This window comes from Penicillium antarcticum, assembly GCF_028974205.1.
Source record: "Penicillium antarcticum strain IBT 31339 chromosome Unknown utg000009l_segment0_segment0, whole genome shotgun sequence".
NCBI classification, from domain to species: Eukaryota; Fungi; Ascomycota; class Eurotiomycetes; order Eurotiales; family Aspergillaceae; genus Penicillium; species Penicillium antarcticum.
The window spans coordinates 5,880,549-5,904,245 of NW_026695307.1; the positions used below are offsets into that span (position 1 = coordinate 5,880,549).

Consider the following 23,697-nt stretch of genomic DNA (forward strand, 5'->3'; position numbering starts at 1 on the left):
AAGGAATACGATAGACCTGTAAATTTGTTTCTACTTTGCTCTTCTTTGGTGGGTTCCGATCAGTGAAGGTTCACCATAACCTGGGCTCGGTACCTTGGTTGTGGTAACGCCTTCGACGCATCATACGAGAGACATGCTGACTTGATGTCATTTTGTTACAGATGCACTTCATTGTATAAACTTGACCCGCCCATACGCGACCCTACGATACCCAACCTCGCTTTTAGCAATTCCCACTCGCGATCCTCCCACCAGTCAGTCAGTAACTGGTTTGTGAGGAGCTTCAGAAATCCTATAATGCTATTGGGTGCTATGGTCGGACAAGCAGACCATACTTCCCAAGTGACCGATCTTGCCAGTATCAACGAAATCCCGGGAAACATGCCTGGTGAGTGAGACTGAGACCGTTTTCCGCATGCAATTCTTACCCGTATCTGTAGCCCCAAAGGACACAAAGAAGGATCTCAACGGTCAAACGGCCAATGGCATCCCACCCCCCAAAACAGACAAGCCGAGGCCCCACGTCTGCACCACCTGCGGTCGCTCCTTTGCGCGACTGGAGCATCTCAAGCGCCATGAGCGCTCGCACACAAAAGAGAAGCCGTTCGAGTGTCCCGACTGCGCTAGATGCTTTGCCCGCCGCGATCTTCTCCTGCGGCACCAGCAGAAGCTGCACATGACCACCACACCCTCGTCTCGTCCCAGAAATGGCCGCCGCGAGAGCACAGGTGCCGCGCCCGGTGCCAACCGCGTTCGCAAGAATTCCATTGCCAATAACTCTTCTGCCTCCATGCGCCCGCGGGCCAATACCATTAGTCACATTGATGGGGCAGCATTAGGTATTCCCGGTGCTGGTAACCCGTCATCTGCACCCCAATCAGGCCACTCTTATCACCCCAGCCTTAGTTCTTCAATTGGCTCAAGCATGGATTATAGGGGGTTCAGCTCTGGACACCCTCCAGGGAACGGCCTTTCCAAGATCGAGACTTCCGGGCTTCCTATGGACATGTCTGGAACCCTTCGGACTGCTCCGGTTTACGGAAGCTTCGACGCGGGTATCGATGGTATGCTCATGGGTCATGGTAGCACCATCAACCCAGCACAATTACATTTCGCAGGCTCCCCACACGGTTTCAATGACTCCCCCTCATCTCCCTTTGGTCATTATGCCAATGGCATGCCCGCCCCGGCAGAAAACATGATGGACGAGGAGATGAACTTTGACTGGATGAACGGGTTTGACGCGGGAATGGTGATGTCCAATGGCAACGATTCGGTCATCGACGAGTCCTCACCGTCAGCCATGAGCACGGGTAGCCAAAGCGGAATCAGCGAGGCCATGCTCGATGGTCCGAACCGCATCCCCATCTCGAATGGCTGGCACAACCCGTTTCCCGCGCATGCCAACCAGTTTGCCCTCGATTTTTCTCCGACGACGTTGAACGAGCTGGGGATCCCACCAGAGACCGTATCGCCCAAGTCTTTATTGGCCCAGAATCCGTTTGCTGAGACGTATGCTACCCCTCCATCTATGACCTCGGTCGGCCAACCCATCGTGGGTGGACATTCGCAGAGTATGTTTCCATCCTCTCTGGCAACAAACGGAGAATCTCCTAATCCTCTCAACGTTCCCTTTCCGAATAGTGCCCTTCGAAATCAACATTCCCCAGTCTCAACGGATACATTTACAGACTCCACACGACAGGCTCTATTAGCGAGCATGTCGACCCCAACTGGCTTCAATCATCGCAAGTATTCCCAGCCCGCATCTGGTCTTCTAAACAGTCGCGAGCTGTTTCGCTCCTCTACTGCCTTCAACACCTCCGGCCAATTACCTAGCACCTCCGATTTGCAACGCTACATCTCGGCCTACATTACCTATTTCCATCCCCATATCCCGTTTCTCCATATCCCGACTCTGAACTTTCAAGCACCCGAGTACACGAATAACCTGCGCACGCCGAGTGGACATCTTAACCTCAGCTCAACCGGCGTCGCGGGAGGCGGCGGCTGTCTAATTCTTTCTATGGCTGCAATCGGTGCCTTGTACGAATATGACACCGCTGCCTCCAAGGATCTCTTCGAAGCCGCGAAAAAGATGATCCAGTTGTATCTCGAAGAACGACGAAAGGCCGACATGTCTGCAGCACTCAATCGGTCGAACTCCTCGCGCGATAACTCCGTTCACAACACTCCTCTCTGGCTGGTACAAGCCATGCTCTTGAATGTCATATACGGCCACACCTGCGGCGACAAGACCTCTGCAGACATTGCCAGTACGCATTGTGCTGCATTAGTCAGTCTCGCACGTGCAGCCGAATTGACGCATCACCTGGATCCTAAGAATTTGCCGCAGGATCATCTCAGTGCAGCAACTAGCGGAAACGATCGAAGTGACACCGACAATTGGATGTCTCCTTCGTTCAATCAACCGAAAGAGCGAAGAGAGTGGCTGAACTGGAAGGTCGTTGAGGAACGCAAGCGTACCCTCTATGCCATCTTCGTTCTTTCCAGCTTCCTTGTTTCCGCTTATAATCATGCCCCTGCACTCACCAATTCAGAAATTCGTCTTGATCTCCCTTGCGAAGAAAATATTTGGGCGGCCGAGTCACCCCAGGCGTGGAAACAGATGGGTGGTCAGACTGCCGCACAGAAGACATCGTCGTTTTCGGCTGCTCTGACATCTCTCCTGACTACTAGTCAAAGGGAACAGAGTCAGTCGTCGAATATGTTTTTCGGTGGTCAGGACGATCTGTCTAATTCCGAAAATCGACCAAGTACATTTGGCTGTCTGGTTCTCATCTATTCTCTACACAACTACATCTGGGAAACTCGTCAAAGACACATGGGCCGACAATGGACTACCCAGGAGACAGATGCTATGCAAGCACATATCGAGCCAGCTCTACGGGCATGGCAAGCAGCATGGGCCAGTAACCCAGTGCACAGCCTTGAGCGCCCGAATCCCTTCGGCGCCGGGCCACTATCAGCAGATAGCATCCCTCTCTTGGATCTGGCTTACGTGCGCTTATTCGTGAACCTGGGCCGATGCAAAGAAGCATTCTGGCAGCGAGACTGGAACGGCATGGCAGATGAACTCGCACGGGGCACAGAGATCTTCCAACACCCAGACGCAAGCATGAACGATGTCGTCGACCCATCTCTCACAGCCCACATCGATACGCGGCGAGACTCAATAGCTGATCTCGGTGTCTCCGACTTAGCCATCTCCAACACCCCAACACAAGACCAGCACCTACAGTCAATACAAAACATGTATAAAACCGGCCAAACAAAGCGAGAAAAGCATCTGCGCAAAGCCGCCTTCTACGCCGCAGATTCAATCTCCATGTCGGACCGTCTAGGCAATACCTTTGCCGAATTCTCGTCAAGAGAATTGCCCATCCAGTGCGCAATGTGTGCTTTCGACTGCGCACAGGTGCTGGCAGAGTGGATCACAACCGTTCAGGAACGCGTCGGTCCATACCTGGGTATTCTAGGCCGCGATGATACAGACCTGACTCAAGTTCCCGGTGTCATGTTACTAGAAGACGAGGATTGCAAGCTGGTTGATAAGATCAAGGAGATTTTGAGGAGTATCGAGACGAAGATGACGCGCCAGGTTCAAGGCAGCAATTCCATGTTTGCGCTTAGTGTTATGCAGCGGTTACCCAGTGCCGTGGAGGGGGGATACGGTTGTAAAATATTGATTGCGACGGCTAGTCTCTTGGATAGAGCTGCTGTCTGGCCAGGTAACCACCACCCCGTTATCATCCCATGAAGAATATCCAGCTAACATGATCATTTGTTTTTAGTGACGAAATTAATGGCCCGCTCTCTGGAAGCCCAGGCCATGCGCATGAAGGATCGTACCGAGCACTCCGTTCTGATGACCACTTAATGACCCGACCCTTGTTTGATGTCCAATATCTTTTTGATTTCTTCCCCTTTAACAACCATTTCACCATTTATTTCTTTCTATCTATTTCTTATTTCCCCATGTCTCAATCTTGGCTTTTTGTTTTGTCGATCCCCCTTTTTATCTGCGGCGTGTATCATGAATAAAGAATCAATGGCATTTTCAAATTATCTAGATTGAGTGAATTGTGTACTGTTCTGTACTCTCTCTCTTTAACATTGGGTTTTGTACATGCATATGCTGCGTATGTGCTACTCATTGTAGGGTGAGTTGCCCACTTCCTTGGAATATTGATCCTCGAATTTCAAGTAACCTTTTTCTCTATGAACTATCACTTCCACCACATCTCTTCCCTCTTATCCGTTATTGTTTGATCATGCAGCTTCCCCCTCTAGATACAAATTGATACTTTACACACAGTCATAAGTCATAAGTCTCCCTTTCACGGTCCCGCTCATATGTGATCTGTATGATGAACCCCAAATATGGAACTATGACTCGGGTAATTCGAATTGACATGAAGTCCCTCATGCTAATGGCACCTGGTAGCACTGCACATGGCACCTCCGCTAAGTGGCCAGTCATCGAAGGAGGAGAGGATCAATGGGTCCGCGATTCAACATAGAAGGCTGAGAAGAGCCTTTCAATGAAATTCACAATCATTAGTCTGTCGGAAGCCGTGTCGAATAGGCACCACCATATCATGACGAAGAGATTTACTATGCATACATAAATCACATCTGTGACTACTCAACTAAATGCTGTCCCTAGTAGTGAACGTGTGTACATGAACCAAGCGTTAAGTTAGTAAACTTAACTAGATCTGCTGACATAACAATCTGACGTAATGCTTCCCCTCCGTTGCTAGGCCATCAACACTCCACACGCGTTAAGTGGTTTTTCGCGTTGCACCTCAGCGGCAGACGCTCCTCTGCCTTTGACGTATCACATGGGAGGCAATCAAATCGCACAAGAAATGAATGAAACCCCCCAAGGTACGTCCCGAGTCGTCTTCTTGCAGTATCCGACTGCCGCGGCACCCAGAGCAAGCAAGTCCGCCGGGCTTCAAATCCACTCCCGATGCCCTACCCGCGGCCAGTTTCCCCGGTTTCCCTCGAAAAGTGCCCGCCACCATATGAGATAGACCCCGAAGATCTACTTGGCTCAGACGATGAATTGGACGATGCTGGTCGAGATGCGAGGCGCCGGAGAGTTGAGAGATTGGCCGAGTCTTATCTTCAGGGGAAGCCGCTTTTTATTCTCTCTGCGTCGCTGAGAGGTCCTTTGGAAGATGGATGGGTTAATCCTTGGCGAAAGACTAGAGAAGGCGCTCGCGGTGCGCCAGCTCCGAGGGCTTCGTCCAGCCGACAGACTAGCGTCCCGGAGAAGGTGGTGCTGGAGACTGATGTGCGCACTCGAAGACATTCTGAGAGACTGCCCAGTGAGATTAGTCGTCCAGAAGTCCCTGCTACGTCGCGAAACTCAGCTGCTGTAAGCTCCGTGCGAGGTGTGGAGCGCTCTTCGACTCCAAGATCAGCACGAAAACACCCTTCAAATGCGCAGCGGCCACAGCATAGTGAGCAGAGTAAGAGGTTATCTCATAGCCTATTCAATTCCAAGAAATCACCTGCTTCAGCAGCAGCGAATGAAGAATCCTTCGCTCCGCCTAGAACAGCCGATTGGTTGAAGAAGGATAGAAAGCGCATGAACTTTTCCAAGTTTGACCCACCAAGCTCTCCGACAGTACCAGCTGCTTTTCGTCAATTGGAAAACAGAGCTCGTCGACCTGCGCCTCGTTCTGTTCAAGTTCAGGTCCCGCAGACCCCGGCTTCCCCAACGAAATTTTGCACAGTTGGAATGGACACGGTGAAGCCAGCAGTCATGCACTCTACTTCCACTCGCTGTCCCTCTCCGCATTCTTCTCGCTCTGTTGGCTCAATTGTGCGGCCTGTGCTAGCTGTGTCTAAGCCATCGCCTTTCAATCGAAAGATCTCTACGAGCAAGACCACCTCGTTAGACACGTCCCTTCGTGTTGTTTCTTCCTCGTCTCAGCTGCCACGGTTCGAATATCGTCCGTGGATTAATGACAAATATAAACAGAATGAAGAGTCCAAATCCCCGTCGGAAGAAAGTATCCTACAGGAGGAAACTGTTTTGTATGACGGCATGCCTTATGAAGCTCCCAATGACATGCCCCACGATTTTCTGTCTGCCAGCCCTACCAAGAAGCAGTCAGATGTGGTTGTGCCCGAAGTACCGCAGCCCGATGAACTGGAGGGTTTCAATGAGGCACCTGTGGTCGACCAAGGATCTTTGAAGAAAGATAAAAGTCAGAAGACTTCGTCCAAAGACCTTAGATTTGCAGACGAAGAAGACGCTGGCACTTCAACTTTTGAAGTCATCGATGATCCTGCACCCACTGAGCAGAATACCGATGAGGAAATGCCGTCTGCACAGGCTATACCAGCACTATTGGGGATTTCAGATCGTGTCATATCCTTACACTCGACGCTCATGCCAAAGGAAAATAGCCAGGCAGAAATGGATACCAATATCGACACGCAGCTGTCAACACAGGCTGCGCTTCTGCATGCACAGAAGTCTTTCCAAGACGACTTGGAAAGTCCAACATATCACAAAACAACACCTGCTCGAAAGCGCAGTTCTCCAGATGGCGCTACCTATTCGGCCAACATCACCCCGTTCTATCGAGCTATCAGCCCGCTCATTTCAGACAAGAGCCGTGTGCAAGCAATGAGTACTCAATTCATGCTTGATGCAGCCACGCCATATACGTTCAGCACGGAAAGGAAACCATATGCATCTCGGCTGGATCCCAGAGGAACCCCAAGCACCAAGAAGAAGAAGACCGCCCATATTGCAGACCACTCTTCCTTACCTGGAAATGGCTCCCCCGAACTCGACAATGACTTCCATACTGCCCAATCAAATCGAGCAGGAGGAAGTCTGGCACCAGCGAGCCAAGAATCGGATCGACCACCTACCTTCCGATCTAACGCCCCGAACGAATCATTCCCAATGATCCGTAGCGGATCAACACCGCCAACAATACAAGATGGCCAAGGTGCCCAGCAAGGGGCAGAAACCTTCAATTTAAGCCAGGCTATTGCAGATGCTGGGAGCTGGCTTCAGCAAAGCTTTGATTTTATGAAGGATACTGGCAGACCCAGTCAGAGTCTTAAATCTGCAGGCCTTCAGTCTACTTCTAATATGGATATCTCTCAATAAGAGGGCTTGGCTGGGATCTAGTCTTAGATTTTATGTTTATGCTTTGCATTTGTTCCTTTTCTTTTCCTGTTGCATCTTCATGTACAGTTTCCTCTGAGCTACATTTCGTAGCGAAGGCGTTTTATCTTGGGGTCTTCATAGGTTCTCCTGGCATATTTTCGGTACACATACTCTATTTGCATGGCACATGGCACAGGCAGGTGTAGATAAGCAGATCCTTTCTCCCAATGGCCTATATCTAATACCCTATATCAACTTAGGACATTTATTCTAGCATCTCTGAAACCAATAAAAGAAGTCCAGTCCCCAATGAATGAGACGTATAGAGACGTTCCAGACTGATCGACATCAGGAACCAAGTGGTCCGAGCGCCAGCGGGGAGAGCTCCGAACCGCATCACTCCAACTGCACATCTCAATGAATGGCGAGCCGAGATGGCCTTAACATCAGTAAGGACCCGAAATATCCGTAATTTGAATCGCGTCTAACAGCTCCACAGTGGAAAGCATTCAACTTCATCGACGTCTCGCCGGTGAAGCTACCAGAGGACAGCGCATCGGTCTTCAATGTAAGGCCTAACCTCCCCTTTCCCACCCCGAACAAGTCTAACTGTTCCGCACTAGAGTGACCTCTCGAGTATATGCACCGGATCTGGGAATATCTTTGTCGGTACCACGGATGGCTTCGTCCACATCGTCTCCTCGGCCTTCCGCGTCGTGCGATCATTCAAAGCTCACGATACCGGCTCCATCACGCATATGAGACAGATTAACGATACCGCGCTACTTGTCACTGTCTCGGAGGATCTTTCTAATGAACCAGTTCTGAAAGTGTGGGCGCTGGATACGGAGAAGAAGGATGGTGGGCCGCGATGTCTATCTACGGTCTCCGTGCAGAATGCTAGGCGACAGTTTCCGGTGCGCCTGACATTTGCAACAAGCTAGTGGTATTTTGCTGATTGGTAAAATAGATATCTGCCTTCACGGCTGTTGGGGATCTCTCACAGGTGGCAGTCGGATTTGCGAACGGGTCTGTGACGATCATCCGCGGTGACTTGATTCACGATCGGGGTGCGCGCCAACGCATTGTCTTTGAGTCTGAGGAACCGATTACCGGACTAGAAACACAGAGCGGGGCTGTTACTACACTGTATATCGCTACTACAAGCCGGATCTTGACGTTGGTTATCGCCGGGCGAGGACAGGGCCAGCCTGCACGTGTCTTGGAAGATACAGGCTGCGGTCTCGGATGTATGACATTGGACAAGGAGGCTGGAGATATCCTGATTGCCCGAGAGGATGCTGTCTACACTTACGGTCCCCGTGGACGTGGGGCGAGCTATGCATTTGAAAGTCCCAAGACGTCCATTGATGCCTTCCGTGACTATGTCGCTCTGGTTTGCCCGCCTAAAGCTAGAACTAGCAAGTCGGATCCGCTGCGCAAGTACACTGCTAGTCCGGGTGAAGAAATCTTTGGCACTACGACGTTCACGCTCCTCGATACAGATCTCAAGTTTATCGCGCATAGTGAAGCGCTGGTGTCGCCTATGAAGCGGATTTTCATGGAATGGGGGAATTTATTCCTTCTTGCAACAGATGGACAGGTATTTGTTCCGGGTTAGATGTTTTGATATCATTTTTTAACATTTTCCAGATATTCCGCTATCGGGAAAAGACTCTCCAGCAAAAGCTCGAGATTCTTTATGAACGCAACCTTTACATTCTTGCAATCAACCTTGCGCAAAAGATTGGAACCGATCCGTTGCAACAGAATGCCATCTACCGCAAGTACGGTGACTTTCTGTACCAGCGAGGCGATTATGATACGGCCATGCAGCAATATCTTCGAGCGATTGATAGCACAGAACCATCTCAAGTCATTCGCAGGGTTAGTGACAGCGATTCCTTGACCCTGTTTTCGGTTACTAATTGCGTTAAAGTATCTCGACACTCAACGTATCCACAACCTAATTGAGTATCTGGAAGAGCTACATGACCACGGCCGTGCCACAGTTGACCATACCACACTTCTTTTGAACTGCTACGCAAAGCTCAAAGACACAAGCAAGCTAGACTCATTCATCAAGGCTCCTGGTGAGCTGAAGTTTGACCTTGAGACTGCAATTGCCATGTGCCGCCAAGGTGGATACTACGAGCAAGCAGCATATCTAGCAACGAAACATGGTGAGAATGATATGGTTGTGGACATCTTGATTGAAGACTCCAAGAAATATGCCGAAGCGGTAGAATATATCTGGCGATTGGAGCCTGAGGTGGTATGTGGAACCCAACCACCTAGGGAGAATCTGCTAACAACGATAGGCTTATCATAACTTGATGAAATACGCCAGAGTTCTTCTCGCTCATTGTCCCGAGAGGACAGCAGAGTTGTTCAAAGTTTACTATTCTGGCCAGTACAAACCACGCACCGAGGTTGAAACATCATCAGAACCCCAAGCACAGACAACCAGCACTGTACAAAGTCTCGCTGCACTACTTCCTTTGCGTTACATGACTGTTGGTGGTGGCACAAAGACCGAGGAGCAGTCAACCGAGAATGCAGAACCAAATGGGGATCACACTGAGGAACCAGTTCCAGAGTACCAGGTTCCCAAGCCCCGAACAGCTTTCTCCGCATTTGTGGACCACCCGAAGGAATTCATTGATTTCCTTGAAACATTAACACAAAAGCCCGATCTGACGAACGAGGCCAAAGTGGACCTTTTCACCACGCTGTTCGAAATGTACCTGGACACAGCAAAGGGAAAGAAAGATGCCAGCGATAAACAAGAGTGGGAGACAAAAGCAAAGAAGTTGATTGAAGGAAAAGATGTAAGTTCCTTGTCTGTCTCTACGACCTGCATAGCTAATTTGGCCAGATTCCGATCTCAACATCAAATGTACTGCTTCTTTCTGACTTGTCGGACTTCCGAGAAGGGTCCACTCTTGTCCGCGAACAAGAAGGTCTACGCCTGGATATCTTCCGCTCCTTCACATCAGCAAAGGATACTCAAGGCGCCATTAAAGCCTTGAGACGCTATGGCCCGGACGAACCACAACTCTACGTTGACGCCTTGACATACTTCGCCTCGAGCCCTCAAATTCTCGAAGAAGCAGGAGACGAGCTGGACGCAGTGCTTCAGCGAATCAGCCAAGATGGCCTACTCTCGCCACTGCAGGTCATTCAAGCATTGAGCAATAACGCAGTCGTAACCATGGGCCGTGTGAAGAAATACCTCAGCGATAATATCGAGCGCGAGCGCAAAGAAATCACCGCCGTAAGTGAACCCCTTTTGTTACAAAAACTCCATACATTTTGTCGAAACTAACATTGTACCCTATCTAGAACCGACGCCTAATCACAAGCTACAAAACGGAAACCGCCACCAAGCAACAAGAACTAGACCATCTAGCCACCCAACCGGTAGTCTTCCAATCCCGACGCTGCCAATCCTGCGGTGGAACCCTAGACCTCCCAACCGTCCACTTCCTCTGCAGACATTCCTTCCACGAACGCTGCCTCAACAACGTCGACGAAGACGCCCAGTGTCCCGTCTGTGCCCCGACGAATGCTACTCTCCGTGCTATCCGGCAACGGCAGGTCGATTCTGCTGATCAGCATGATCTTTTCAAGGGCGAGCTGTCCCGCTCAAGAGATCGGTTTGGTGTTGTCAGCGAGTTCTTTGGAAGGGGTATTATGCGGCCGCAGAATACTATGGAGTAGATTGACTTCATTAGATTTGGATTGGGGTCTTTGTACATGTTCGTTGAGTGTTTAACTTGATACCTCGGTCTGCATCAATAGATCAAGTTGTGTTAGAATTGTGTGTAGGTTACTTATAGCGTTGAAATATGGAGAGTTACATATCAACAGCAGTCGTCTAGATAGCACCAATCGGGGGCTGTCATAAATTCCATCATGGGAACTAAGTTGCACCTTGTTCTTAAAAAGTTTCTCTTTCAACGTTATCCTCATTTTCTCCCTCGACTGTTTGTCACTGCGCTCTTTCCCTGTTCTTGGTGTACACGAAATCGTGAAGACTGGGCCATTCGGGATGTAGCTTGTTGATGGGTACTGCACTCCGGCCATTTGCGTATCTGAGTTCGCATATATACGTGCGCGGTCGGTTGGGCTGAGTTCTCTGGAGCCTTAAGTTTGTCCCATTGTTTTGGTTGGGACAACAGATTTGAGGTCTTCGAGAATGTGGAGATGTTCCCGAGGTCGGATGAGTTGTACGTCTTTATGAGGTTGACCGAAGACAGTATAGTATGGCGGTATATCTAGGGCTAGACAGAGGACACAAAGATTATCATACAAGACTATACGAAGCTACATAATCGATTTATTTCAGAATCCAGGGTATATTCATATCAGCAATGCATTGTATAGATAAATCTCGCTTTGTTCTAACAATAGCGCAAATAAGCAATGATGAATTATATCAACACAATCAGACAAACAAGTTGATCGCACAGATCAAACTGGGTCATTACATGCAAGAGCAAATATGCACAACGGATGAAATGAGAAGATACATGAATTTGCGGGAGAAAAAAATCAATGATGGTGGTAAACGATTCAGAGACAGAAGCAAGAATGCGTAGAAAGATACATGTATCTTATTCCTTCCAATGGTGACTCGGAGCTCGGAAGGTCAGATCTGGATATAGGGCTCTCTGGTTTCGTCAGAGAGGACTATTAGAGATGAACAGTAATATAGCTTTGAAAAGGCCTTCTTTCGAGATATCTCCTTTTCAAAATGTTCAAGGACATGAACGTTGCTCAATGGGTACGTCCCTTCTCGCCTCCCCAGGAGACGCGGGGGCGATGGTGAGCGGCAGATTGGGAGCCTGAGCTGGATCCAGAGCCAGAGGGAGAGGACTTGTCTTGCTCAGAGGGCTTTCGATCATCGGCGACCTGGGTCTTGGGCGTAGCCTGGCTAGACTTGTCACCCTCTTCGATATCAGATTCCGCAATAGCCTCATCATCGTCGACGTATTCGACATCGGAATCTTCCTCAGAGTCTTCACCATCCACACCCAGAGCTGCCAGGCGACGGCGACGCTCAGCGGGGGTCTCGCCTGTGTCATCATCATCCTGCCGAGGAGGAGCGGTCAGACCGGCGGCTTTACGGAGACGAGAAGGCGGGATACGCTCAGTGCCATCGTCATCGGAATCTCGGCGAGGTCGGTCACGGAGAGGCGCAGGGCTGAGGTTGTTGCGACGCTCTTGAGCGGCGGAGGTACCACCACGCGAGAACTTGGCCAAAGATGAAGCCACGTTCGGAGCACCGCGCCGGTCATCAGACCCATCTTCGCTCTCGCTGTCAGTGACAGACTCAGACTCCAGACCCTCGGCATCCTCTTCAGGAATGGTGCCAGTAGTGGCCGAGACAGCAGCGGCGGAGAGACGACGTTCCTGTTTCTCTTCCTGCATTTGTTCCTGCTTGGCCTCTTCCTTGGCCACCTTTTGAACAGGAGGCGGGGCGTCAGTTTCTTGCACCAGATCGCGGCGAGCCTTGGCATCCAAGCCCTTGATTTGCTGGAAAAATTCCTGCTTGTTCATGCGCTTGCCCTTATGGCCAATGCCGTGAGAGCTGACCTCGGGGTCCTGGGCAACAGTGAAACGCAGACCATCGTCGGCAGTCCACTCGTCGGGATCTTGGGTCTTCTTCTTTTTCTCGTTGGCAGCTTGGGATGATTCGCCTTCTTCCTCCATGCCGAACCATGTTCCCATACGGGTAAGGCCACGGCGGACAGGGGCTTGACCAGGAACATTGGGCTCCTTCTGAGCCTTCTCACCCTTCTCGCCGGCAGGAATGGTGTATTTCTTGATCACTTCTCCGTCCTCATCCTCAACAATAATGGTGTTACCAAACTGGTACGCATGAGCAGAACGAGCCTTGGGCTTTGCAGACTCGGTCTTGGGAGGCTTCTCTGCCTTCTCCTTCTTCTGTTTCTTCTCTGGAGTCTCCTTGGCCTTCTCTTTTCCGAGGCCGGTCCAGTTTGTCCATTTCTTAAGAGCATTTCCGTAGCCTGTCTTTTCTTCAACGGCCTTCTTGATCTCTTCTCCCTCGTTCTTTTGGTGAGGGCGACTCTCAGAAGCTGCAAGTTCGCCGGATTTGTCTTCCTCCAGGCGCTTGCGCTGCTCCTCAATGTGTTGTAGCTTTTCTTCCGGAGACAGGTGGGTAGTATCCTCAGTCTTAAGAACATTGCCCTCTTCGTCTTCCATGATCATGTTGTGGCCTTCTTGGTAGACTTCCATTTCTGGCTCACGGCCGAAGCGATCCCGCTCAGCGTGAGGTGGAGAAGATCCGCGCTCGACGCGGTCACGTTCCTCAAGTTCTTTCTTCTCTTCTTCAGTCTCGATCTCGTTCTCGTTCTCGTTGCGTCGAGGGGCTGGCATGATGGCGGACTGGCTAATAGGGCCTCCGGCGCCGCTATCACGCTTGCGACGGCGTCTGCGCAGGGGCTTACGGCGACCAGTCTCAAGGCTTTGCGACTCACTCTCTCCCTCTTCATCGCGCTGTCGGCGAAGAAAGTTGCCTGGCATTCCAATTGGTGGCAATGTACCAGGAGGATACTCGGGCAGCTTCTCGTCTGAGGAGGCATCCGTATCGTCCGCCTTGCGGAATGACATAGAGCCCTTGGCAATGGACTGTACACGAGGCAGACGATTCATCCATGATGGTCCTTCCTCGTTGGCTTGAGTGTATGACAGGGTAATGGTCAAGGTGTTGATACGTTTGCCTAAGGTGAATACTGCAATAGAAGATCCGTGAACCAGGATAGACGAAATGACCATGAAGGTAGTAATGGGCCAAATAAGTCTCACGATATAGTAATTGCTCGTCCCTGGCTCTGGTAACTCATCCTCAGTCAACGGCTGTGTGTTATCATGTTCTAATTCTGCTCGGGCAAGAATGGCGGCAAAAATAGCACCGACACCAATGGGTCCGAAATGCCCGGCAAATAGAGCTTCACGCCACGTTTTGACGTCAGGTATAATGGGTTTGAGCAACAGCATGATGGGAATGCGACGGAAGAAGATGACCAATAGTGCAATCACCACCAGTCGCCACGGAGTAAGACCAAGCTCGGGGGCATTGAAATCCTCCCATGGGATGATGGATCCGAAATAAACGAAATATGCCAAGTTCAGTAAAAGATCGATAACGTTGGAGACGTGAGATTCTTCGGTCTTCTCCGTGAACCAACCATCGTTACTGAATCCGACACCGCAGGCGAATCCAATCAGCAAGTCATCCATACCCAGCAAACTACCCGAGCCAGCACAGAAAACGGCCAGCACGAAGTAGAACACCAAGAAACTTTCACGATCAATCAGGCCCTTGCGTTCAGCCAGCTTGATAGCATGACGCGCGAAGTAGCCGATGGCAAAACCGAAGATGGCACCAAGGATACACTCGTAAAGAACAGTGATACAGAACCAGTTCAGCCACACCTCGCCAACCTGGGGTCGGTAGTGGTAGATGTAGAAAGCGAGGTAGATGAATGGGAAAGCCATACCGTCGTTACACCCAGATTCGGCGGACAACAGGTCACGCAAATGCTTGGGCACACGCTTGGCGAACTTTCCCTTACCAACGACGGACGATGCTAGGACAGGATCAGTAGCCGTAACGCAGGCAGCACACACCAGACTCTCCAGCCAATTCAATGGAGGCACCATCCACCAAATGAACAGACTAGTAATCAACCAGCCAAAAGTCATGACTGGGATCAGCAGCAGAGTGACCGACTTCCAGTGGCGTTCCATGTAGGCCTTGGGCAACTCGACGCCGACGGCGAAACATTGTACAACAAGTACAATGCGCGAGCATTCCAGGGTGATTTTATCGATGTTTCCCCATTCGTGCGGATTGAATAAATTGGCCGCATGGGGGCCAAAGATGATACCACAAAGTGTAGCAACGGTAGCTTCACCAATGTACAGCTTCTCCTTCACGAAAAGGGAGCACAGCATGAACAAGCCTGTGAAACCGCCGAGGATCATGTAAGCCAAATGCGGCTTGTCGATGTCAAGGTGTTCCCACGCCATGGTGAAGATGTCGGAGATCTGACACCGAGTATATTATCCCTCCTTGCTTCGTGTTGTGTCGACTCGCGCGTCGTACTGCGGCAAGCTATTTACCGGTTGGATTCCCGCCTCGCAATTCGTTGGATCGCGTAGCTCTTCATGCCTTGGTAAATCGGTAATCGGAAATCCGAAGTGCCGAGCCGCGTAGGGCTGATTTGGGTTTCGCGATCCAGGCGCACGTCCAGCACGTTCGGAGGTGACCGACTCAAGCCAAGAAATTGGGGATGCGACGAGCGGAGAGGGTGCGTCTAGGCAAGGCGAAGAAAATTCGGGTGGCTGGCCGAGACAGGGAAGTCGGGCAGTTGCAGGTTAGGAAGGAGGGAAGGGGAAAAGAAGAAATGGACAAGATGCGACGAGACTTGGTCAAAGTCTTGGAAGACTCTTGGCCGGGCAAAGAAAGCGAGTGAACGCGTCCTTGGGGAGATTTGCCCAGAACAAGGTAATCTTGGAGCGGCGGGATTCGTCAGCCCAGAACTTGAGGACCCACGTCGGAAGCGGAACAGGTCTTGGCTGGCGGAATGGAGGATGCGCTCAAATGGGAGAATTGCAGGGTTTGGAGGGGAAAAGAGAGGCAGATATATAGAGGAGAAAAAGTTAATAGACAAAGACAAAGTGCCTGAAATTGAAAAATGTACCTTGTAAGCAGTAATATCCCGGTCACGTATGGTAATTTAAGATCGCCAGCCCTGCGAAGTGCCAAGCCCAAATTGGGGATCAGCGAGGTAATTGGGTCAGTGGCGCTGTTGGCTCCTCTTTCGGTGGATATGTCTCACTAAATGAGATTTGGTTTTTATGGTGCTGTACTTCGTATGCAGGGCCCTTTATAGGGTATTTTACGGAGTACTCTATGTAGAAACACCAAACGCTGTCCTCCTCTTAGCTGACAGGATAGTCGATTCTGGGAATTCTAGACTGCGGTCCTTGAACGTGAGCAAAACAGAAGTGAGAAAAGAGAGGCTAAAGGGTATAGTGTAAGAATTGCTGGCTTATTCTTCTGATTAGACCCGCCGAGAAAAGCCTTGCATTACATACATCTTGTACTTTATACATAGACAACAAGAATCAATTGGGAATTGTAAATAAACACACGCACCAGAACCAAAGACCGGAAGAAAACAACGGGTTTCAGGCACGTTGCAAACTGGGGAATCCAATGCTAACATCATGAAACTTGCGTATTTGCGGGGAACTTGGAGAGGAAAAAAAGCAAATAAAAACCATCTTAAATCAGATGCACAATGCGCATCCCGCGCGAAGCCAAAATTGGGGTCAAATTGGCCGGTGAGCTCTTATGTACGACGCAGCTGGGGGCCCAACGATGCCCAGCTAGACGCCCGTCGGCATGCCCTCAACTTCATCACTCAAGCCACGCCAGTTGTCTGCCTGCAACTCTGAGTACTTGACCCGCTCCTGGCTCCAGTCCTGGTGCAGCCGGCTAATATGGTACTGGCTTCCTTGGAAGTGGACAAGTTCATCGCGAATGCATTCCTTGATGAAGACGCCCCGCGCATGCTGCTGCACGATTGATTCTTTGTCCTAAGAGACGTCGAAAGTTAGTATCACGACAGCGATTATTGGAATAAGCATATTCACCTTGAATATAGCATCCTCCACTTTCTCAATTTCTCCTGGTTTCGCGGTACCTGCGGGTCGGGCGCGAAGGTCCTGCAGCTTACGCTCGTTGGTCTCGATGCGTCGTTCTAGCTGCGGGATGTTGTTCCGTGCATACCGATCCCGCCGATCGAACATTTCGCGTACACTGACCAAACAGTCCCGCTGACGCTTCAGGTCTTCCAAGACCCCCTCAGTCCAGCCTCTTGCTTCGTCCTCAAGCAGGCTCTGGCTAGCAGATAGGTGCCTAGCGGTAGCGGTAATGCCCTCATTGAGGGCTGGGATATCGTTGGTGTCAACAGCATACGTGTCTTTTGTCACCTCGGTCAAGGACTGCAGCGCGAGAGAAAATCGGAGATGGTCGGCAGCCAGGCCATCGTTTCGCTTGCTCAGGCGCTCGAGTAAAGTGCAAAGATTAATATAAATTTCGGCAGACCGCTTGACACCGCTGCGGACCGTCTCGAATGTCTCGTCGAGGGTTGGAGGCAATGAATCCTCAAGGTCTGGTGGAAGAGTACGGCCAACAAACTCATCTTGGACAGAGATCGTAGCCTGCTTGCGCCATACCGAAAGTTCCTACTTTTGCGATCAGCATATGTATCCTTCATTGAACATTGGAAATCTCACCGTTGGAACAGTCAAAAACATAACAACCAGTTGTTCCTGACCAAGAACAGGGTGGCGCACAAGAGCATTCGTGAATCGAACAAGACCGTGGCGACGCTTATCAAGGAAGGAATTTGAATCCGCTGAGAGGTGAGTGCCATTGACTTATAAGGTGAGTAAGCAATTAGGTGCGCTTAAACCAGCGTTTGACGTACCTGAAACCCGCTTGGGTGGAAGAAGAGGCAATTGCCGGAATGGGAATCTTTTCTGAAGACAATCCAGTAGCCAAACAAAGTCGCTATAACGCCGAATTACAGTGCTGCCTCGTCGTGCAGACTTCACCTCATAGTTGCGGTGCTGGAACATGAACAACCCTTCCTTCTCGGGGAGTAGTGTCACCGTCACAGTCTCCTCCACTTGCGGGTTTGTTGAGCGGCTGAGACCAAGGGACCGGCGTCGGGGCGCGATCTCATTGGGGTCATCTTCTGGAGGGCCAAACCCACCGAGCGCTGGTCCCTCAACTCTCCCAAACCCACTCTGCTGGCTGGGGCCCGTGCTGCTCAGGTTGTTCCCCCATCCTGACCCTAAGCTACTGGGAGGCGGAACCTCAGATTGACCATTGGAATGTCCCCGCTCAGCCGTGTCGCCCTGATAAGCCTCTTCGGTAGCCTTGCTAGACCAGGCGTTTGTCGTAGATTTCACACTCCCGTAACCATTCAATGCCCGTTGTTCGGCGTCCAATGTCTCATGGTTGTGGCCTCGGTGTAATTGTGGACTACCCCACGGGTCTGCTTCCAATCCACCTAGGGATTCTCGTCGTGCGGGTCGCGAATGGGCGGACCCGGGAGTTTGCACTACGGGAGCTTGGGAGGGAGGAGTCACAGGTCGGTGAGGTTGCTCGGAGGAGGCATCACCGGCAGTTCGTAGCCGATTGAGATAATCAGTCTTGGGTTGGGGTAATTCTGCATGCGCAAGCCCTGTCAGTGTCTATTATAAACAGATTATCGCAGTAAATATGAGGAACAACATACTCTTGCGACGGTCGTCAACCGCATCGAAGGATAGCTCTTCGCCTTCCTGCGCTAGACCGACCAGGGCCAACAGGACGTTAAACTCGGCACGACCAAGCCCACCAAAGCTTTCATGATCTCCAGACGAGACAAGGTTCAGAACTTTGCTTTGATCAGTTGCAGTAAGCCCACTGCTGGAAAGAATCTCCCGAACGGAGGTCAGCCCGATCCCGGAGCCAACCCTGTCCCCGCTGTTCAGAATCAGATCGTATGCGTCGACATAGCTCTCAGGTACATCGGTGGCAGGAAGTAACGTTCGGGCTAGATCGCGGCGCGCAGTCCTCTTCGCGGTATTGTTCTGGATGTTCCACGGAGAGGAGCTGTCGTCGCCGTCGTCATCTGCGAACAGGGACGAAGACCCGCCCGTAGCCGGCTCGTCGGCGAAAAGAGAGGACTTGGATCTCTGAGCAGCATTACCCGCAGAAGGGTCTTCTGGTGATGTGCCGAATAAAGACATCAGGATGTTTGCGCCGGAGAGCTGTCGGGGTCAGGTGTGGAGGTGATGGCAATGACGATGTTGACGATCAAGCGGAGCTCGGGGGCTGGTGGCACGAAGGTTCACAGGGATCTCCACCTCAAACTCCGACACTGAATGAAATGGAATGGCAGAAACAGAAAGGGCAGAAGACGCTCTGCGGATTGTCCAATTGCTAAGAACGTTGGAGTTGAGGAGCGAGTCTGGAGATAACGAGTCCAAGTCACCGGTACCTCGGCCAATGAGGTCACATCACCAGGCACTCTGTACCAAATACATCTTATCACCTACAATTGTTCAAACCAGGAGAATGCTCACTGATTTGGTTTTCTATAACGCGGTCTATGAGTGTAGAACTCTCCTGTTTGCTCCTACCCCTCTGATTCATTGCTCCTCGTCTTTTGCTGGGAGACTACACCGCTCATATCCATCGATTAGGCAGCTCCCATATTCCGTACAGCTTCATCTAGTTGAACATGCTATTTTCTGGAAAACCACTGGTTCTCATTTGATACAGTACTAATTGCAGACTGAAATAAATGAATAGTTATTCACGCTCGGGTAGAGGTTTAGTAAGTGGCGCGGAAGCTGTTCTTGTGAGAATTCGTATCTTACCTTTTGAAGACCTAATACGTACAAATAGTTGGATATGGGGCTTAGGCTACGACAGTACCTCTTCAAAGCCCACTTCATCTACATTTTCAAGAAAAGGACATTTAAATGAATATCAGCTGCATGTAGGCTATTGAATCCACCATTCTGTCCAATCACGCACAAGCCATGGACACACGCTTGACCTAAGGAATAGGTCGAAATTTCGAATGCTATATGCAGATCTGAGAAACCAGGGGTGGAGATTGGTATCAAAAACAAAAGCAATGACCTATGATCATGAAGATTACCATGTAACGTAGTCTTGTACAAGGTGCTAAGCATATTAGTGCACATAGTGATCGACGTACAAGGCCAAACGAAGTACGAATATGTAGATCTTAGTTCCATCCCTGAATTCAAGTTGAGAATCAGCGAGGGGCGGTGAGGCCAATTTTTATGATACAGTTAAGACAACATTCATTTTGTAACATCGTTGGTTCTTATGTAGAAACTTGAGGCCAACTTACCTACATGTATAGCCACAAGGGCTTTGGTACAAGTCCACCTAGCTCCTTACGCATCAAACCTGCGATATGTCCTGAAGTCTAGGAAGAAACCTGACAATAGAAGTCCTTTCCAAAACTCAGCTTAGAAGATGGATGGTTGAAATAAGCATCCAAATGTGGTGCCGGGGGCAGGAACGTCCGTCACCGGCTGCATCAGCTTCTATAGATCCCTTCATATATCTCCTACTCAATAGGTGCGGAACTCTAGCCATGCGTGCGAGGCTGGCGAATTTATTTCCCACCAACAACCGACAAGTGTCTATTTAGGCCCACAGAGCTATGAAGACGTCACAATGCGAACTCCGCGGAGTGGTTTGCATCTCTTATCTGCAGTCGGATGAGACCTCCGACATTGGAGATCTGATGCAAGATCCACCTCAAGGACTGTACGTTGCAGACACTTCGGTTCCCCGCTCGGAGCTATGTCGGGATGGCCTCCCGACGGGACGTATACTTCATGTAAGAGTTATTGACACCCGAATATTTAACTATCTGCCATGAGACATTAGGCCGAGTGTCCTTTTCATTTGACATAGAAAAATCGCTTTGGACATTATTGAGAAAGGCCCTGAGTTGCAAGAACACCATGAGACCCACCACATTGACGCGAGCTGCAAGGCTCAACTGCCTCAAGCCTGTTGCGCTCAATGGTATTTCGCGAAGATGCTTGACTATGCTCACTCCTCCCAAATTTGAGAACGAAAAGACGGTACCTATATCGAAAGCTTCTTGTATAAGCCTTGCTAACACTTCTCCTAGTTGAACTATGCCAAAGGTTCCCCGGAAAGGGCAGAGTTGACCAAGACTATCCAAAAACTTAAGGGAGAATTTCCTTTTACAATTCCTATTACCATCAACGGATCTGAGGTATGATGCACAGCAATGCAAAAGTATGCATATGAAAGGGAACTCAAAACTAACAATGGTATGCTTAGATCGAAACGAAAGAGTCACGATCTCAACTTAACCCTTCGAAGCATAGCGAAATTGTCGCAAACTACGCATCCGCTACCCCGGAACAAGTTAATGCGTCTATTGATGCAGCTCTCAAGGCAAAGCCAGCCTGGGAAGCCACACCTTTCGAAGACCGAGCTGCCATCTTCTTCCGCGCATCCGAACTGATCACCGGAAAGTATCGTTCGGAGATTGTCGCAGCAACGATGCTGGGCCAAGGAAAAAACATTTGGCAAGCAGAAATCGATGCTCCAGCAGAGACAGCAGATTTCTTCCGTCATTACATTCAAGAAGCATGGGCTCTGTACTCTCAGCAACCTAGAGTCCACCTTCCTGGAAGCTGGAACAAGATGGAATACCGCCCACTCGAAGGATTCACATATGCCATCGCGCCTTTCAACTTTACTGCACTTGGTGCTACCCTTATTGGACCGGCTGCATTGCTTGGAAACGTGGTTATCTGGAAGCCTTCAGACTCTGCTCTTCATGCTAGCTGGCTACTCCACAGGATCCTGATCGAAGCTGGCCTTCCTAAGGATGTTGTTCAATTCCTACCTGGTGATGCTGAGCAGGTCACCAACACTATCCTTAAGAGACCCGAGTTCGGGGCTCTAACTTTCATTGGTGCAACCGCTACATTCAAGGGGATTCAGAAGAAGATCGGTGATGGCATCGGTGCCGGCATTTACAACTCCTATCCACGAGTGGTAGGCGAGACGGGTGGCAAGAACTGGGGCATTGTTCATTCCTCGGCAGATGTGAGGAGTGCTGCACTCAACACCATCCGTGCAGCCTTTGAGTACCAAGGACAGAAGTGCTCTGCAAACTCGCGTGTGTATGTTGCAGAGTCTGTCTGGCCGGAGTTCAAAAAGGTCCTAGCTGAGGAGACCGCGGCACTTCAGGTTGGAAATGTGGAAGACTACGGAAATTTCGTCAACCCGGTCATCCACGAGCGATCATTTGATAAGCTCAACAACTTCATTGAGAGCGCGAAGGCGGATTCCGAGTTGGAGCTCATTGTTGGTGGCAAGGCTTCCAAAGAGGAGGGCTATTACGTGCACCCCACCATCTACCGAACTTCCAACCCGCGCAACAGAATTATGTCTGAAGAATTGTTCGGGCCTATTCTTGGAGTATATGTTTTCCCCGATGCTGAATGGGAGCAGACCCTGAAGCTGCTGGACACAACTTCTCGCTATGCTTTGACAGGTAGCATCTTCGCAAAAGATCCATACGTGGGTCGTCAGGCTTCCACTGCCTCGAAGCATGCTGCAGGTATGCTATATATGAACACCAAGTGCACTGGTTCGACCGTTGCGCAGCAGCCATTCGGTGGTAGCCGAGACTCAGGCACGAACGATAAGACTGGCACCATGGCGCATTTGCAGCGATTTGTGAGCACTCGCACAATTAAGGAAGAGTTTGTCCCGCTTGACAAGGTGACATATCCTTCAAATGAGGTGTGAGGATTACATGACGGGATAGTATAGCTCAGACATAGTGTTCAAATAACTATACAATTTGCTCATTACTTCTCGAAACTAGTCTGGCGTAAATTAAACTGAAAGTTCCTAAAACTCAGCCATAAAGCCCGTAAATCAATTAAGTTCAATATAGTTCAGTTACTATGTTAGATTGGAAGTACAGAGCTCTACACAAAGTCTATCGGCGCTGAGAGATGACCAAGTCAAAGGAATGAAGTTATAGACAATCCTGAAGCCGAGGTGATCTTTTGCCCTGAAGCAAAAAGAAAAGTTAACAATTATGTCAATAAGCAATGTCATAAAGCATTAATTCTTTCACATTCAAGACAACCTGCGCGCTATGTAAGCAGATTACCGGAGATGGGAATGCCTACTCGATCTAATTCCTAAACTTTAGAAGAGATAAGGTCCAATGCACAGCGCCAATTCATTACAACATCAAAGGTGTAGATCCTTGTTTTCCCTCCGGCTATCTTGACTCGCCCCATGCAATCACAACATGAACAAGGTGTTCGATGTAACCTTGAAACCGGCCCGGTTGCACATAATGCAGTATAAGCAGCACACGGAGATACCTTCCTTGATCTCCACATAGTATAACGCCCCTCCGAGGAGTAGATGTGTTGGCATTGCGGGATAGGATCCTTGGTTCGTGAACCCCTCATGTCGGAGGACAGCCCCGACAGTAGGTCGGCTGACTATCGGGGATGTTTCAGTGAGCATGAACTGATAGAAAGCCAAGGAGACAATAAAGCTTTAGGATAAATAACATCTGGCACTCCTCACTTGAAGTTCATCATACACAGTGCTGCTTATCAGGTTTCTCTCTCGGATCGAGGAAGCCGTGGCCACTTGTTTCCGTTTCTTATCTCCCTCATTTAAGTCAATATGCTATCGCGAACAACCCGTATTGTACGGTCCCAACTTCCACAGGTGCACACGATATCAATTATAGCCTGTCGACGACTCCATTCAACCAAGTCCCACTTCCACGATGCAGCTATCGGGTCACCGATAAAACCACCTCTGGAGGTTTCGTCTATGGCTAGACTTCCAACAAGATTTCTAC

General features: G+C 50.0%; 6 protein-coding genes across 6 annotated transcripts; 4 read left to right on the top strand and 2 right to left on the bottom strand.

Annotated features, from left to right (window-relative positions):
- Positions 1-297: 297 nt before the first annotated feature.
- Positions 298-3,901, top strand: amdX (putative C2H2 transcription factor (AmdX); the record flags this gene model as incomplete). The annotated part of the gene is made up of 3 exons (XM_058468626.1): positions 298-388; positions 441-3,752; positions 3,816-3,901. The coding sequence occupies 3 exons, from the start codon at positions 298-300 to the stop codon at positions 3,899-3,901; spliced, it is 3,489 nt and encodes a 1,162-aa protein (XP_058316472.1).
- A 1,098-nt stretch (positions 3,902-4,999) lies between these two features.
- On the top strand, positions 5,000-7,168 carry N7508_010567 (uncharacterized protein; the record flags this gene model as incomplete). The annotated part of the gene is made up of 1 exon (XM_058468627.1): positions 5,000-7,168. The coding sequence occupies one exon, from the start codon at positions 5,000-5,002 to the stop codon at positions 7,166-7,168; it is 2,169 nt and encodes a 722-aa protein (XP_058316473.1).
- A 434-nt stretch (positions 7,169-7,602) lies between these two features.
- N7508_010568 (tethering complex subunit PEP5) lies at positions 7,603-10,891 on the top strand (the record flags this gene model as incomplete). Its single annotated transcript, XM_058468628.1, has 9 exons — positions 7,603-7,617; positions 7,668-7,736; positions 7,792-8,085; positions 8,139-8,771; positions 8,822-9,055; positions 9,108-9,443; positions 9,490-9,999; positions 10,047-10,445; positions 10,514-10,891. 9 exons carry the CDS (start codon positions 7,603-7,605, stop codon positions 10,889-10,891), a joined length of 2,868 nt encoding a protein of 955 aa, XP_058316474.1.
- A 1,059-nt stretch (positions 10,892-11,950) lies between these two features.
- N7508_010569 (Na+/H+ antiporter Nha1) lies at positions 11,951-15,229 on the bottom strand (the record flags this gene model as incomplete). The annotated part of the gene is made up of 1 exon (XM_058468629.1): positions 11,951-15,229. The coding sequence occupies one exon, from the start codon at positions 15,227-15,229 to the stop codon at positions 11,951-11,953; it is 3,279 nt and encodes a 1,092-aa protein (XP_058316475.1).
- Positions 15,230-16,594: 1,365 nt separating this feature from the next.
- mvp1 (sorting nexin Mvp1) lies at positions 16,595-19,012 on the bottom strand (the record flags this gene model as incomplete). Its single annotated transcript, XM_058468630.1, has 5 exons — positions 16,595-16,804; positions 16,862-17,455; positions 17,507-17,649; positions 17,701-18,447; positions 18,517-19,012. 5 exons carry the CDS (start codon positions 19,010-19,012, stop codon positions 16,595-16,597), a joined length of 2,190 nt encoding a protein of 729 aa, XP_058316476.1.
- Positions 19,013-20,776: 1,764 nt separating this feature from the next.
- On the top strand, positions 20,777-22,610 carry N7508_010571 (L-glutamate gamma-semialdehyde dehydrogenase; the record flags this gene model as incomplete). The annotated part of the gene is made up of 3 exons (XM_058468631.1): positions 20,777-20,899; positions 20,950-21,057; positions 21,126-22,610. 3 exons carry the CDS (start codon positions 20,777-20,779, stop codon positions 22,608-22,610), a joined length of 1,716 nt encoding a protein of 571 aa, XP_058316477.1.
- Between the last annotated feature and the right edge of the window lie 1,087 nt (positions 22,611-23,697).